The sequence below is a fragment of the Pogoniulus pusillus genome, chromosome 15, assembly GCF_015220805.1.
Source record: "Pogoniulus pusillus isolate bPogPus1 chromosome 15, bPogPus1.pri, whole genome shotgun sequence".
NCBI lineage: Eukaryota > Metazoa > Chordata > Aves > Piciformes > Lybiidae > Pogoniulus > Pogoniulus pusillus.
In genome coordinates, this window is record NC_087278.1 from 26,479,052 (window position 1) to 26,495,694 (window position 16,643).

Sequence of the window (16,643 nt, forward strand, 5' to 3'; positions counted from 1 at the left end):
CTAAAGAAGGCAGGATTGTATATGCCATGTCCCACCCCACTCCCCACCTTTTTTTCCGTTTGTTCCCTACTGCTAATGAAGAGTATGGTCCTTATGAAGACGTTTAAATCTTAAAGAAGGCAGTACGTAGCGCGATACCTCCTCGTGTGCCCAGAGGCCCGCAAATGGGATCAAACTACAACTAGCTGGAACCGGGAAACGGAGCTAGCCGATGAGCAGGTACACACCCTGCAGCGGAACGGAGAAGACAAAAGGGCGCGTTAGGAAGGCTGGCACAGAACTGAAAGGCAAGAGCTAACCGCAGCAGATTACTCAAAGCTTGATTCAAATCAGTCATTTGCTTGGTGACTGCCTGGGCGGTCCCGCTCGCCCGGGGAGAGGAACGTGGATGCTCTCCCACACCGGCCGCCTTCACCGCTCCCCCTCCGCAGCCGCCAGCAGCTTCATTAGCCGCCGCTTGGCTGCCTGCGGCTGCGGGCTGCAGCAGGTGGGCGGCGCGGGAGGGCAGGTGAGTGGCGCAGCGGTGGCAACGGGTAGGGCGCCCCCAGACCCCGCCCGCTCTCCCAGGCTGCTCCGCGCCGCAGCTGGGGGAGGTGGAGCCGCTTTATCGAGAGCCAGACTGGAAATTTCCCCCTCAGTTGCCGGCTTCGCCGCGGAGAAGACGTTAGCGAGAGCCACTTGCCCTTGTCACTTCGCGCTCTGTCCCGTCTGACCGACTGTCGTCATGGCCAACTACATCCACGTCCCGCCCGGTTCCCCAGAGGTGCCCAAGCTGGACATCACCGTCAGCGAGCGGGAGGGGCCCGGCTACCGCCAGGGCGCCCTGGAGCTCCTGCGCCGCCTGCGGCCCCACTGGAGACCCGAGAAGGTGACGCTGCAGGTAGGAGAAGGCCGGGCGCGTCGCGGGGCCTGCACCCAGTCCCTGGTGGGGGATGCGGCAGCCCGAGCTTGGGAAGGGAGGACAGGAAGAGGGGAAGGAAGAGGGGAAGGAAGGGGGGAGGGCTGACGGCCATTGTGCGGGAGAGCTGCCGCCGCCTCGCTTCCTCCCCTCCCCCTCGCTCTCCAAACGCAGCCCCCTGCGCTGAGCCCCATTTGCTAGGCAGCCTGGCGGCGGGGCGTGTCGGCATAGCAGCATCCCCTGCCCCCCTCCTTCCTTATCGTTCCTTTTCATCTTCCTCCTTTCGTGTGAACTTGGCTCTCCTCGTTTGCGGAGAGGCGAGTTCTGCCCGCTCTTGGCTGGCGTCTCTGCCGCACACACGACGCCCGGTATCTGCCCGGGGGGCTGTGGGCTGCGCTGTGGGCGAGGGAGGGGAAGGGGAGGGCCCTGTGAGCTTCACCCTCGCCGGGTCCGTGCAGAGCAGGGCGTGTTAGTAAAGCGGTGAGGCACGTCCCTCCTCCCCGGGGCGAAGGAGGGGAAAGGCAGACGGAGGAGGAGGAGGAGGTGGTTGGGTGGTTGCCGCCGCGCTGCCGTTGCGGGCTGGAGGGGCGGGAGGGCGGCCGCTGAGGTAACGGCGGCTGGGGCGCTCCGCTGCGCGCCGTCGGCGACGGAGCCTTTGGCGGGCTCTCCTCACGCCGTCGCATGTCATAAATAAACATATGTCTTGGGTTCCCTACGGGATTGTTTTTAGGCTGACGCTGCCTCGAGAAGTGTCGTCCTTGCGTACATCTCTTCGTCTTGACCGTATGCAGAAGTGTCGCCGCTTAGTCTCTGGTGTCCTCTAGATGAGCAATCGTTCATATTTGTGACGAGTCATCTGCTTGAGGATTGGCTGCTTTTGTGCTTCTAGAATATACTTAACCTGCCTCATACAAGTCTTCAGTCGATTTACCTGGCCAAAATAGCAGTTCAATTGCAGCCTGTGTTTAGTTGAGCGTTTTATTATCAGCTGTTAAACTTCAGTTGCTAGTATGTGGAAATGTCTTTAGTGAACTTCATCTGAAGAGAGCTGCAGGAACTATTTGTGTGGGGAAAAAAGAGCACATTGAGGGAATAGCAAATTGACTGAAATGTACTGCAGATACTTGATAGGAGAAGAAACTTGACATGTACCAGTTGACTTAGTATGAAAACAAAGCTAGTGGTTTTTTTTTAATAGTAATTTATTTGAGAGCTGTAGTTGTAAGTTAAGCACAGTCCCAGCATCTTGAAGTGTGATGAGAGCAGCTTTACAACATGTCTGCTGTAAAAAAACATTGTTAGAGTTCATAGAATTATAGAATATCTCTAGTTGAAAGGGATTTAGGGGGATCATCCAGTTGAACTTTGCTTCTTGCAGGACTACTTAAACATGCTGTTGTTCATTTAGCTCTCTGATGAGGATACTTCTCAACAAAATAGTTTGTTGTTTTTTTTTTTCATTCATATGGGAGTGCTAATAAATATTGCCTTAAAGAGGCATGGCTCTAACCTTTTGGGAAGATTCTAGTATGTTCAAGGAAATAAATGATGCTTCTTTCACCCTCTGGAAGAAGCAATTAACAGAGTGAAACCACCCCTACCACTGGTGTGGAACAGGGACTCATTTGACTGGTCATGCAATATTAAAGCAGTAGGCTACTGTCTGTGGTTACAAGTTTCCATCTTAAAAGCTATCTGAGTTTTGTTTCAACGAGTTAGCACCAAAACTTTTCGACTTGCAGATTTCTTTTTTCCCTTTTGAACAGCAGAGGAACATCCTAGTCTGTTTAAACTACTGTGCATTGGCAAGGACCAAGAATGCATGTGACTTGAAACTAGTTGTGTTATCAGCATTGCTGCTGCATCACATACAGTAAGATGCAGATGCTGAAATGAAAGTTTGCTCCTTTTAAGAGGATTGGTTGAACAGAATGTCTGTGTTGGAGTCCCCTCATTAGAGTGGCCAATGTTTGAGAGAGAGATGAATACGAGAGCCATGCATTACATGGAAAATATGCTTGGCTAATCAAACAGTATCATAGCAAAGAAGACAAAGAACATCAGTGGGTGGAACAAACTACTGCTTCTTCTGTTCAGCGCTGCTGTTAGCTACCTTTGCTCTTGGTACTTCATGGATGGTAACATTTAGGGAAGAAGTTGAAGAGTTCAGAGTTTGACTTAAAGTTAATTAACTTCTCCTGTAAAAGTTTACTGTTGTGTGTCAAATTGTTTAGTCAGCTAAATGATTTTGAAACAGTATAGTTAAAAATTGTATTGCATGATCATCAGTTTCTGTAAGTTTTTAAAGTTACCTAAGATAGATTAACATTTAATTTTTTTTTCTGCACTATTTCAGAGAATGGAAGTATAGGACACAGGATGAAAATAATTTGTTTTCAGTACCTTATCCTTTTATTGTGTTATTTTATCAGTAAGTCTATGGAATGCTAAAGCATTGCCAATTATTTGCAGCATTGAGAAAAGCTCTGCTGGAATACGTTTCCTGTATCTCAAGTTATATGTGAACATCATCACTGCATCATAGTGCAAATATTAAAGTTCTTTTACACTGGTAAGGAGTAACCAAATTTTCCAGTCTGAATACTCACGTTCTTGTAGATACTCTGTGCAGCTGTCATCAGAGGATGTACTAGAAACAATGTAGAAATGGGTGTTGTATTTCCTAACTCTTAAATTATTGATTTGCTTTCTCTGCTTTACAGGAATACAAATCAGTATCATTAAAACACTTTTTCCCAGTAGCTGAATTTGATTCAGTCACTGGATCAAAATTAAATCAGTACCTGATTTTACTAGTATGTTTGTAGAGTAGTTTGGGTTGGAAGGGGTCTCTGGAGACCTCCATTCTAACTTGAAAAGCTCACTCGCTGCTAAGTTCAGGAATTGGCTGTAGTGAATAGAGGAAACAGTTGTGTTTTTTTAAATTTCATAAAAAGAAACAAAACTTACTGTAACTCAACCAAACCGTGTTTTTAATTGTGATAGTTGACATTGCAAATGTCATATTCTACATGACTCTTTGGTCATGAAATATAAAAACTTTTTTACTGCCTTAGGGATTATATAACACTTCTTTAATTAAAATAATTTTAAATCTGTTACGCACCTTAAAATGTTACCTTTCCTCTTTTATGGAGATTCATTAGTATTTGAAGGAGGATACTAACAAATGAATCTCCACAAAAGAGCGGCAAAGATGATTAAAGGAATAGAAAGGCTGAGGGAGCTGGGGCTGTTTAGCTTGCAGCTGAGGAGCCTGAGGAGTGACCTCATTCATGTTTATCAAGACATGAAGGGCAGTGTCAGAAGGATGGAGTCAGGCTCTGCTCTGTGATGCCCAATGACAGGACAAGGGGCAGTGGATGCAAGCTGGAGCAGAGGAGGTTCCAAGTGAACATAAGGAGAAACCTCATCCCTGTGAGGGTGCCAGAGCCCTGGAGCAAGCTGCCCAGGGAGGTTATGGAGTCTCTTTCTCTGGAGACATTCCAAACTCACCTGGGTGTGTCCTTGTGTGATCCACAGTAGGTGATCCTGCTCTGACAGGGATTGGACTTGATCCTTTGAGGTCCCTTCCAATGCCTAGCTTTCTATGGTTCTGTGTATTTGAAGATCAGTGTTTGATAAATAGGGGAAGGCAAGTGCAGATTCTGGATTCTTTTATCCCATGATCTATTCTAGATCTAGTGTTAATAATAAAGAATTTGGCAGGTGAATATGTAATTTCCTCTCTGCAGTGTAATGTTAAGGTGCAGGAAAAACTGTATTTTGCACCATTCTGAAATAATCGCTGAACACTGAGAATAAAGGCTGCTTGTTTTTGTTGGTGAAAAAAATGTTTTTAATGTACACCATTATTTGGATAGGAAGGGACTGAGGTCACAGGTGCTGGTATCTCTAAATGAAGAAGTTGAGTGAGGGAAAGTATAAGAAAAGTTAGAGTTGCAGAATTGGCTATGTGGTGGAAGAACTGTAATTTGAGATGTGCCTGGGACACAACCTCATGCTAAGTGGGACATGTAGGTAGCATTAGATGTCATTTGAAGATGGGTTGATTTCTCCATGTTTCTGAAGTTTCAGAATCCCTTCTAGTAAACTTTTTTTGGTGGTATTAATGGACGAGGCAGCAATTATGCATGTGGTGATGTTTGATGTCAGTGAAGTGCCACATCACAGTGCATGATGTAATCTGGTTGTGTATGGTATAGGTGTGTTTGTATTGATAGCTGGTTCTAAGTACAGATGGATATTTGCTTAGGCACAGCTTGGATCTGACTATGTAATGGCATATTACTTACGCTAGAGTCCCTTAACACTGGAAAGGAAGTTAGCTATCTAAGCTGATTACTGGTTTTTCTCTCCATTGTTATCATGACCTTTTAATGTCAAAATCTTCCAGAGGGAGGAGTAGGCAGTGAGTTCTTTGAGTCTTAGATTTATTTTCCATTAGCTTTTTTTATATGTGCAAATCCTGTCATCAGTGTTGCAAAATCTGTGAAAAGATCTAAAGAAATTCACCACTTCAGAAGTCTTGACTAGATATGTGATGTTGTCTGTTTTGAAGTAGGAGAGTATTTTTCAAAAAGAGGAATTAGAACAGATTATTTGCCTGTGGAGTTTTCTTCTGGCATTGTCTTGGGTTCAAATGCAAGTTCCCAGAGATTCTAATAAATTTAATAGACCCAATGACAATTTATAGAATTTATAGAGTGCCCTCCCCTCTTCCCCCTCCTTTCCCAAAGATAGAGAGAGAGAGAGATAAGCACACCCAAATAAATCAATCTCACTCGATTTGGAAGTTAAAAAGGAAAAGTTTAACAATAACTTAGAAAAGGTATTGGAGGTAGGGGAGTTTGCAAAGGATAAGGAAGGGAAAACAACAAAATACAAAAAAAAAGGGATGGATACAACCCGAGCAATGTGATGGTGTCTCTGCCTCGTGGCTGCCACGTGGTGTGGTGGTGTGCTGGTATGCAGTGTGAGTGTGTGTGTCGAGAGGGAGCGAAGGAAAAAGAGGAAGAGGCAGGAAGCTCCTCTCTCTTTTATACCACAGGAAGTGGGGGGAGTGGGCTAACCATCACCAGGAGTGTGGCCCACCCCTGGGCAGGGGCCAAGACCCCTAGGGTCAGGTTCAGGGTTACTCCCCCAGGAGTGTTAACCCTATACAGGCATAAACAAAAAAAAAATTCTCTTAAGTGCTCAGATTGGAATGAGTGTCTTTCAAGGGGTGACATTTGTAGCATTTCATAGTATTTATAGCATTCCATAGTATAGAATGTAATTTTAGGTGGTATTTATAGTGAGGATATGAAGGATGTGAAACTCCAGTTAAAACATCACACAATGGAGGGACCCATGGAACTGCAGTTAATAGTTTGGTAGCCAAAAAGATGCTTAAGCTATGTTATATAGCGTAGGTAGCAATGGTGTTGCTCTGTCCACGCTGCTGTTACAGAAGAGCATCCCAAGGGTTCAGCAGCAAACTGCTAGTTTAGCCAGTGGCCAAACTTGCCAGGGAATGGTGCTGTTAACCTACCAATTACTTACTAGCTTTGGTATTTTTTAACACCACATGATGATGTTTTCAGCTGACCAGCATATGGACAATAGCTTTCACCTGGTGAATGTAATGATCTAGATGGCTCCAGAACCTAGAGACCTTTAAGTGATTTTTTTTTTTATAAGCTATGCTGGATATATGAGCATTGACCAAAGGTCTACATATTCCAGTAGTTGTCCTTTTATTAATAAACATTGAAGGCAGAGACGGAGAAATACCCTGCATACTTGCAAATATGCTTGTATGAACTATACTTCTCCAGAAAATAAAGTTACATCTTGCAATACAAACTTGAAATTGTGAGAATTAAGGAAGCATGTATTAAAAATCTGTTCCTAATGTGCAGCAGAATCGGAGGAATCTCTGTTCATGCTGAAACTTTTTTGCTGTTTCTGTAGGAATAGAATAATGCTTTGTATATTTATCCTTCTATGAATGTAGTAACAGTATAGAGGAAAAAGATCTACTTCGTTTTACATCTCTTCCATAAATGTTAAGTGCTTCCTATTTGACCTTGTGATGCTTTGTATCAGCCTGCTTATGCTTCTTACATCCTGGTTTCTCGTTGTTTTAATTCCTCTCAATTGTTTACATTCTAGTCAAGGACAGAGCTGTGTAGACTCAGACCATCCACACCTACCTATGACATGGGAACATCTACATCACATGCCCTTTTAAGGAGTCTAATCACCTGATCCTTGCTGATAGGGTAAACTGTCTCAAAGATGCTTCATGTCTTGCTTGTGTTTTTCTCTTCTATTCCTGGACTTGCTTGGCCTATCTTGTTTCTGCAGTGTGCTACTTCCCGAGACTACATTTGGGTGAATAAAGCTTATTTGTAGCTTTCTCACCTTCTATATTTTAGTAAATGGCTTCTGTTTGTTCCCAGCAGCTAGAAGGTCTTGACTGAATCATGGGTTGGTATAAATACCATTTCCAGAAATGTTTTCAGAATTCTAGCTTTGTGTCACCTCACCTGAAAGTACTTATTACAACATTATAAGTACATATCAAGGTAATGATTTTTTTGCAGATTACAGCAGTAGTAGAATCCTGCTGCTTGTAATTTTTTTAAATGCATTGCATCATGCTTTTGATTTCTGTTTGATCACCTTGTTGTGGTGTGTGGTGGTGGTGTTTTTTCTTAACTTATTTTTGTTGTTGGGATTTTCTATCTGCTATTCATAATGTTCCATAGATTTCCCCCCCTTCCACGAGGCCTGAAGAGTTTACTGATCATCTTTTCCAAGTCATCAGAGTCCATTCTCTGTTTATGCTGTTTGGATGATGCTTTTGTTATAGTTCTCTTTTATTTCTCTGCTGAATTTCAGGCAAGGTATTCAAAGATGATACTTTAAATGCTACAGTAAAGGTGTTCCAAATAAAATAATAAAGTGAGTATTGAGTTCTTTTACTGGTAGAAAAACAAGAGATGTTTTCTCACAGTGGAATATGAAAAGTGTCTACTCAGAATAATAGTAGAGAAGTAAGCAAACTCTTGGCCTTTTTAAGAAGCAATAACTAAAAATGCTCTTGGGTATAAATAATTACTTGTAGCAGCATGTTACAAATAGATGTTAATAAGAAGTAGAGTTTCTAAATTATCAGTTGAGGGAGTCCAATTTCCTTGTTGTAGATTTCTTGTTGTTAACACTAATGAGATTTGTTTTAAAGGAGATAATAAACCTGTGCAGCATTGCAAAAGCTGTACAGTGCCCAGAAGTTTAACAGCATAAGTCAGTCAAATTCTTACTGCTGCTTTGCATCACAGAATCATAGAATGTTAGAAGTTGGAAGTGACCTTGAGAGATTGAGTCCACCCCACCACCAAAGTAAGATCACTCAGGGCAGGCTTCACAGGAACATATCTATGTGGATTTGGAAAGTCTCTGGAGAAGGAGACTCTGCAGCCTCCCTGAGTAGCCTGTTTCAGTGCTCTATAACACTCACTGTAAAGAAGTGTCTCCTTGTGTTGAGGTGTAACTTCCTGTGTTTCAACTGTACTTGTCATTCCTTGTGCTATCACTGGACACTACCGAAAAGAGCCTGGCCCCTTCATCGGGACACCCACCCGTCAGATTTACAGACATGGATAAGATCCCCTCTCAGACCTCTTTTCTCAAAACTGACCAGCTCCAGATATCTCAGTCTTTCTTCTAGGGGGGAGCTGTGTTCAACTTCTGCAATCATCCTCTTGGACTCTCCAGCAAATTCCTATCTCTCTTGAACTGGGGAGCCCAAGACTGTACACAGTATTCCAGATGTGGTCTCACCAGGGCACAGTAGAGAGAGAGGGGAATTTCCCTAGTCCTTCTGGACACATTTTTTTCATAATGTACTCCAGGATAACATTTGCCCTCTTGGCCACAAGGGCACATAGCTGTCCTGTGGATAACTTGCCATCCATCAGGACTCCAAAGTTTTTCTCCATGGAGCTGCTTCTCAGTGTGTGGTGGTGCCTGATGTTAATTCTCCCCAGATGTAGGACTCTGCACTTGTCCTTATTGAACTTCACGATACTCACCTTTGTGCAGCTCTCAAACCTGTCCAGGTCTTACTGGGTAGCAGCATAGTCTTCTGGTGTATAAGCTACCCTTCCCAGTTTTGTATCATGCTGAGGGTACACTCAATCCCCTCATCCAAGTTGTTGATGAATATATCAAACAAAGATGGATCCAGTATTGATCCCTGGGGAAACATCACTGGCCACAAGCCTCCAGCTGGACTCTGCTGTTGAGCCAATGCACCTCACAGTCCAATCATCTAACCTACTTAAGTCATCACTTAAACCATCAGCACTATTTCAAGTCTGAGGTTGTTTGTGGTGAAAGCAGAGAGTATAGGGAGAAAAGCAAGCTTCCTTAGAGGATTGTTTCATAAGAAATAGCAAATAGTATCACAAGTCCTAGTGGTTTGAAATAGGTTGCTTGGTTTGTTTGCTACCTTTGCCGTTCTAGAAACATCATAGATTCCTTCAAAGGGACTAGTGGGTCTTGGACTTGCTGGTTGTGGTCCTTAGTGCAACAGAACTTGCACTTCTATGCTCTCTCAGTGACAGAATAAAACCTTCTTGTCTTCCAGTACTCTTTTTCTGGAGTACTGGAGCTCTGGGGCCTCCAATACATGGACCTGCTGGAGTGGGTTGAGGGGAGGGCCACAAAGATGATCAGAGGGCTGGAGCACCTCTTCTACAAGGACATGCTAAATGAGTTTGGGCTGTTCAGCCTGAAGAAGGGAGGGCTCTGGGGAGACATTTCAATATCTGAAGGAAACCTACAGGAAGCCTGGGGAAGGACTGTTTAGAAGGATGTGTGGTGATAGGGTGAGGGGCAAAGGTTTGAAACTGGAGCAGGGCAGATTTAGGTGGGACATCAGGAGGAAGCTCTTCATAATGAGACTGGTGAAATGCTGGAACAGGCTGCCCAGGGATATGGTTGAAGCCCTGTCCCTGGAGACATTTATGATGAGACTTGATGCAGCCCTCGATGGCGTGATCTAGTTGGTGTCCCTGATAACTGGAGGGAGCTTGGACAAACTGACCTTTGAGGGTCCCTTTCAACCCAATGCAATCTGTGAATCTGAAGTATTGCAGACAAGATACTTGTTCATTTGATTGACACCACAGATAACTTCTGCAAAATGTTCTTTCAGTTTTTTAATGAGTTAATTCTGGGTTTATGCTAAAATACATAGGAATCCATACTTTTACATGGATTTGCTGAAAAAAAGTCCAACTTTCTGACTTGTTTTACTTAAAAAGACTTCCAACCCTACCAACAAATACAAAACAACCCCAAAACGTTCAGCAAAACAAAGTGGTAACAAAAAATCCATCTAAACTGCCCAAGGTTCCAAGGAGTGATTCGCAGAATGGTTTAGGTTGGGAGGGACTTTGAAGATCATCTAGTTCCAGTCCCCCTGCCAGTGACACCTTCTACTAGACCAGGTTGATCAAGGCCTCCTAACCTGGCCTTGGACACCTCCAGGGAGGTGACATTCAAAACCTCCTTGAGCAACCTGTTCCAATGTCTCACCACCCTTACTGATGATACCTGAACAGAAGTTGCCTGCTGCTGACGTGTCAGTAATAACAAAATGTTTGCTTTCATTAAGTATTTGCTTTCATTAAGTATTAAGTTTGGTATAAGATCTGAAATTCAATAGACTGCTCCATTTATCAGTATTTTTGTTCTAGACCTTAGAGCTTGAAGATGACGTGGGAGGAGATGTGAATGGACATCAGTAAATACAGAATTCAAACTGTAGTCATTGTGCACTTAATATTCTAATTCCAAAAAACAGGTTTCATTTCTCAGCTATTTTTCTGACTTCTATTGCAATTGGGAATTAAACAGTGTATTCAGGGTCTTCAGGTTGCCTTTAAAAGCCACATGCAACTTTTATTTTTACTGTGTTTTATTTAGGATTTTGGAGGCAGCAGGGTGGGAGAAGAGGCATGACTGTAAAGACTAAAAAAAAATTATACTTGAATATAAATTACAGTTAGTGTGAGAACCTTGACTTGAAATTGTTTGCTTATGGTTAAGACTGCAGGAGATTGTTCAGTACTTATTTTTTTTTTTCCTTGCTTGTCAGATGAGAATGTTAATGGCTCATCCTTTAGTCACTTACTAAACAGATGGACTTAATATGGGTAGTTTAAACATTCAGTCCAATTGGGCAAAGCACAAAGAGTTTGAGAGTGTCAAGCGTCTGTTTTTCTAAGCAGTAGAACTGTCCTGGATTGTAGGAGACCGAGAACTGCTGTGTTACTCTCGCAGGCGTGGAGTGGGATTTCACACGCATAGCTACATGTGACTGGATACTCACAGCTCAGTAACTCAGAATCTAATTTGCTTGTCAGGTAGCATCTTAAGGGGTTCAGCCTGTGTAGTGACTGCTTCAGGCCTCATTGTGAAATGGAAAATGAGAAGTAGCATTTAAGGAGTGGGGTTTAGGTTTCTTTGGGTTTGTTCTCTTTTTTGGTTTTGCACTTCCTCTCCCTTGCCTAGCTGAGAACTTGTAGGTCCATTGTTATTTGAAAGAGACTGAACAGGTTGTCATTAGATGTGAACATAATGCTGAAATAATGCTCTTAGTTTTTTAGAAAGTAATTTCCTTTGTCTTCAGTATGTTTAAGCATCAGTGACTAGAATGGTCAGTAGATTGCAGGACTTAAAATGCTTTTAAAATCTTCTTAAATGGCATCTACCAATTACAGAGTGAAAAAAAGGGAGGACAGTGAGGCTTCACAGAGGCTTTTAAGTTTGGTATGGTACTTGACATTGAAGGCCAGAGTCTTGAGCTTTAAGTATGGTATCAAAGTGACTTTGGTGTTTTACTGATTGACAACAATCCCTACAGCTAGTGAGAAGATGATGACCGTTGAACTTGGAACCGTTTCTGATATGAAATTTGCTTTTAAAAACTGGCTGTTTGGAACTCTAGAAGTAACTTTTACTATTTGTGTGCTGATCAGCAAATACTAAAATTATGAAATGCATCAAAATGGCATTTGTTTTTGTGCTACCTGTACTCAGAACTTTTTGTATTAGTTTAGGATTGCTGCCTTGGGACTTTGATTTCAGCCATTCATCAACTTCAGAGTAATTATGGGGAAACTCATACCATATTGAATTGTCAGTTACTGTCTTTTGCACATAGTTTCTGTGTAGTTCACTGTGGCATGTTTTCCTCTTTTCATGTGTTGCTGGTAAAAAGTCCTTAAATTTTTCATAGAATCAAGCAGGTTGGAAGAGACTTTGTAATTTTCCTGTATCTCAACAATTATTTTTTTCTTAATGCTCAATCTAGTAAACGTCTCTGCTTTGTGAAATATACAATAACTGTGTTTCCCACCTACACATAAAAAATGTCTTTTTAATATTTTTTTTTTTTTACTTTCCAGCTGTTTACAGATGGAATCACCAATAAATTAATTGGCTGCTATGTGGGTGACATAACAGATGACGTCGTTCTAGTTCGGATCTATGGAAATAAGACAGAGCTCTTAGTAGATCGAGATGAGGAAGTGAAGAGCTTCCGTGTCTTGCAGGCTCATGGCTGTGCACCTCAGCTGTACTGTACTTTCAATAATGGTCTGTGCTATGAGTTCATGCAAGGAGAGGCACTGGATCCAGAGCATGTATGCAATCCAGATATTTTCAGGTAAGCTTTTTTAACGATTTAATTGGTCTAATTTATAGTGTTTTGTCAGGCCCAAGAGATCTCAAGTTCAGTTTATGAGCAGGTAGAAAAGTATTTCTGTAAGCCCTGCACTAAATCAGCGTTCACATTTGTGACAGCTCACTGTTCTCTTAGTTGACAGGCTATTTCACTGCTGAACAAATGATCTTGGATGCCTCCTCAGATGACTTTATCGTAGAATGATTTGGGTTAGAGGAGGCCTCCTGCAGTGAGCAGGGACAGCCTCCACTAGATCAGGTTGGTTGGTGCTTTGTCCAGCCTGACCTTGAATATCTACAGGGATGGGGCTTCAACTACCTCCCTGGGCAACCTGTTGCAGTGTTCCAGCACTTTCATGGTGTGGAACTTGTTCCCAATGTCCAGTCTGCATCTGCTGTCTACTCATTTCAAACAGTTGTCCCTCATCCTCGCCTTTGTAAACAGTCCCTCTGCAACCTTCTTGTAGGCCCCCTTCAGGTCTCAAAAGGCCACTATTGGGCCTCTCTGGAGCCTTCTTTTCTCCAGGTTGAATAATCCCAGTTCCCTCAGCCTGCCCTTTAGAGATTTTACAGTTTTAACATCTGCACATTACCATTATGGACATAATTAATGTGAGGGACTTGGCAGCTAATCTGAGTCAGCTCTTCTAAAGATAAGCAAGTTGAATAGTACTTGTAAGTACAATTTCCATGCTGCATCTCACCTCCATTCTCTTCTGCCTATCCTCTTTAAAGCAGTAACCTTTTCAGTCTTAGAAGATGCTACCCTATATCTATGTGGCTGTTCTTTAAGCCTTCTTTGAGTTCCTCTGCTGCATGTTTTTTAACCTATTTTTCTGTTAAGTACACTGTAGTTGTCTTCTCTGGTTGCTGGGAAAAATAGGATACTGTCATACATTTAAATATAACATGAATTTTTTTTAGACTCATTGCCAGACAGCTTGCTAAAATCCATACGATTCATGCGCACAATGGGTGGATTCCTAAATCAAATCTGTGGCTGAAGATGGGGAAATACTTCTCTCTCATACCCACAGAATTTGCAGATGAAGAAGTAAATAAAAGGTAGGTCTTTCGGTACATGCTTTCCTGACTTCTGGTTCTTTCTGGTTGAAGAGTAAAAATGTTAAAGAACAGTATATGGTAACAAGCTTGTTCAAACTTAAAAAGCTTTGAGTTATGTCTTGCTCCTTGTATATTGGAGTAGCTGCAAGTATGTTAAATACATGGAGTAATTTCATCTGGTGTGGAGGCTGTAGTTTGATTGCGTGTTTAAACCATGGTAGCTTTCTTTACTCTTTAAAAAGAGTTGTGGTCAAGTCTTCATATAGTTGCCTCAATAGTTTTTATGAGAATTGACAGTCTCAAACTGAGGCCTGTGTTCTGGGGTGATATACTAAAAGCGCATTTCCTGCTTGGTGTTGATTCTAACCTGCACTTCTTAGGTGTATAGTTCGCTTCATTAATGTGTCCAAAATTGGGTTATGTGAAAGTAGAATTAATGAAAAGGTCTTTCTGGATGATGGAATGAACTCCCAAGGGTGGCTTCTGCTTTAGAGGGAGGAGGTTTCTGCGGTCGTTCTAGACCTGTATTATTGTGGAGTATGAACAATAGGCTGAGGGATTTTTTTTTTTCAGCATCCCAACATACCTCTTGATGTACAATTCAAAGTGAGGTAGCTTTTTAGCATCAATCACTGGAGAAGTAGGATAAGAGGAGCAGCAAAACTAGACAGGGTGTTCAACCTAAATGTAATTTCTCTGTTATAATCTGAAGCTTGTTTTGAACACAGTGCTTCTTGGGGAGCAGAGCCTTTTAAAATAAAATAGTAACTTGGAAGTGTTGGCACAGTATCATTGAACTCCTTATCACTCAGGAAGCAGATTCCATCTTAAAAACATTCTCAGTGAAACTCTGTTGAAATCACTGGTCCAAACTGCCCTTCTGGTTGCATTGTAACTAAAGAATGCTCTATCAAAGTTGTTCGAATTGTTTTTCTTCTGCAACATAAAATTCTTAAGAAAATATGAATAGTTATTCAACAAACTGGGTGAAAAAATGGCTACTTAGCCATGTTTATTGTGACTAGGATTGAAAATGAGTTTCCTTTATGTAGATACATATAATACTTAGTGCTGTGCATTTTACCTGAAGGAAGGTCATGTGAGCAAAAAGTGAATGAAACTCATCCCACACCTCTTTTAATCTCTATTCCTTTAAAAATGTGCAGAATTATATTTGATGCAAAAATTAATATCTAGATCTTTGGATTGCTGCACAAACTCTTCAGAGAGTTGATTTTTTTGGAGAGGAGTGAGGCAAGTAACTGTCATAATTTGACTACTGTTGTACCAGGGGACAGGGTTTGGGAGAAAGCCTGTTGAATTATTTGCAGAAAGCACGTAGGAAGAAATAAGCTAATTAATTTCAAATGCTTTAGTATAGAAGACACAGTACTAAATTTTCTCTCTCAAACTCCTTATACCTGAAAAGGTTTTTAAGTGACATTCCAAGTCCTCAAGTTCTTCAGGAAGAGATGACCTGGATGAAGGAAAGACTTTCAAATTTAGGATCACCAGTGGTACTCTGTCACAATGACCTGTTGTGTAAGAACATTATTTACAACAAGAAACGAGGTAAGTATTGAACTAAGCAGTAAGTAGTGAGTGTCTGTGTTTGTGCTGTAAGTACATGTGCTGCATCAGTGGTACTATTTTACTGACTTGTTCAAGTCACCTCAGCTTTTTGAGACCCAAAGTAATGGCAGTGATATCTGTGCAAGAAAGTTTCCTCCTTAGGTAATTCTCATCTGTATGCAACTGTGCAGAAGACTAACATTGGTGTTCTTTGCCTTTTTTAATGAATTTGTTAATTCCTAGACTGCTTATGGCTACATTTCAAAGTACGGAATTATTCATGTTAATTCTGTTCCAGTCCTATAAATCTTCTAGGAAGACAAAAAAATCTAACAGAAACCAGGAGTAGAAAATAGCCTGGAAACATTATCGGCTATTATATGTGTATCTTCTGGTTTGTGATTGTGGGAAGACATTTTGATAATAAAATGGCTTAGTTCCAGTTAATACTATGATCAGTGACTCAAGATTTTCTGCATGAGGTACATTAGTCAAAGCAAGGATTTGCTTTGTAAATACATACTGTAAATGGAAATACATTTAAACAGTTGTAGGCAGTACACCTCTTAACTTTGTTTTTGTTATGATACTGATGTTAAGAATGCCTTTTTAGAATCTGTGTAATCCTGCAGTTCCTTCTATTGTTTGGTGTTTTTAGGTTTGAGGTTTGGTTACTAAATCAACAAAAGGCAATGTAGTGACACTAAAAGGGTCCTTGTGCAATAAAAATGCACGGCTTTCCTCCCATTTCAAGTATCTGATCTTAGCTGAGTGCAACATGAGATTAGATGATTCTTTTGAAGGGAGAGTGATACATTCCTTCTAGTAGCTCCATGCTTGTGGTGGATTTCAAAGATCGATGATATGTAAATAAAAATGTGAAGTAAATTGTGGATGGAATGAAAATTGTCTTCATCAGCCATCACTGGTCTTTGGTCTCAGGCTTCTGTGCTTTAAGCTCTAAAAAACTAACATACTGCAGATGGTTCTAATATGAAAAATCTGTGTGTGTGTGTATAAACATAAATGCACTGAATGCATGTGAATTGAGAAAATGAAGTCTCTTAGTTTATATGCAGGTTTCCTTCTGAGTTAATAGCCCTTTGGAATAGGATTGCTACTACAAGTTACAGAAGGAAAGCATGGAAGGTATGAAAAAAAACTTTAGCTTGTGCTCTTAAACACATTGTAGTTGTGATACTGTAATACCAGAAATAAATCTGGTTTTCATTGTATGTGGTCTTTATCAAGTGCTGAAGCTACCTTGAGTTTTGGCATTCCAGAACAGACCGATTGCAATAAAAGTCACTTTTCATAGTAGAACCATGCTGCAAAAAAGTATTTG

The 16,643-nt window shown here is 41.6% G+C and overlaps 1 protein-coding gene across 1 annotated transcript in view; it reads left to right on the forward strand.

Annotated features, from left to right (window-relative positions):
* Window positions 1-467: 467 nt before the first annotated feature.
* ETNK1 (ethanolamine kinase 1) overlaps window positions 468-16,643 on the forward strand; it is a 35,273-nt gene continuing 19,097 nt past the window's right edge. Inside the window, exons 1-5 of the mRNA XM_064155964.1 lie at window positions 468-508; window positions 639-880; window positions 12,385-12,644; window positions 13,586-13,726; window positions 15,156-15,298. Of these exons, the coding sequence (XP_064012034.1) occupies window positions 725-880; window positions 12,385-12,644; window positions 13,586-13,726; window positions 15,156-15,298 (700 nt within the window). The 5' untranslated portion in view covers window positions 468-508; window positions 639-724. The remainder of the gene's footprint in view (window positions 509-638; window positions 881-12,384; window positions 12,645-13,585; window positions 13,727-15,155; window positions 15,299-16,643) is intronic.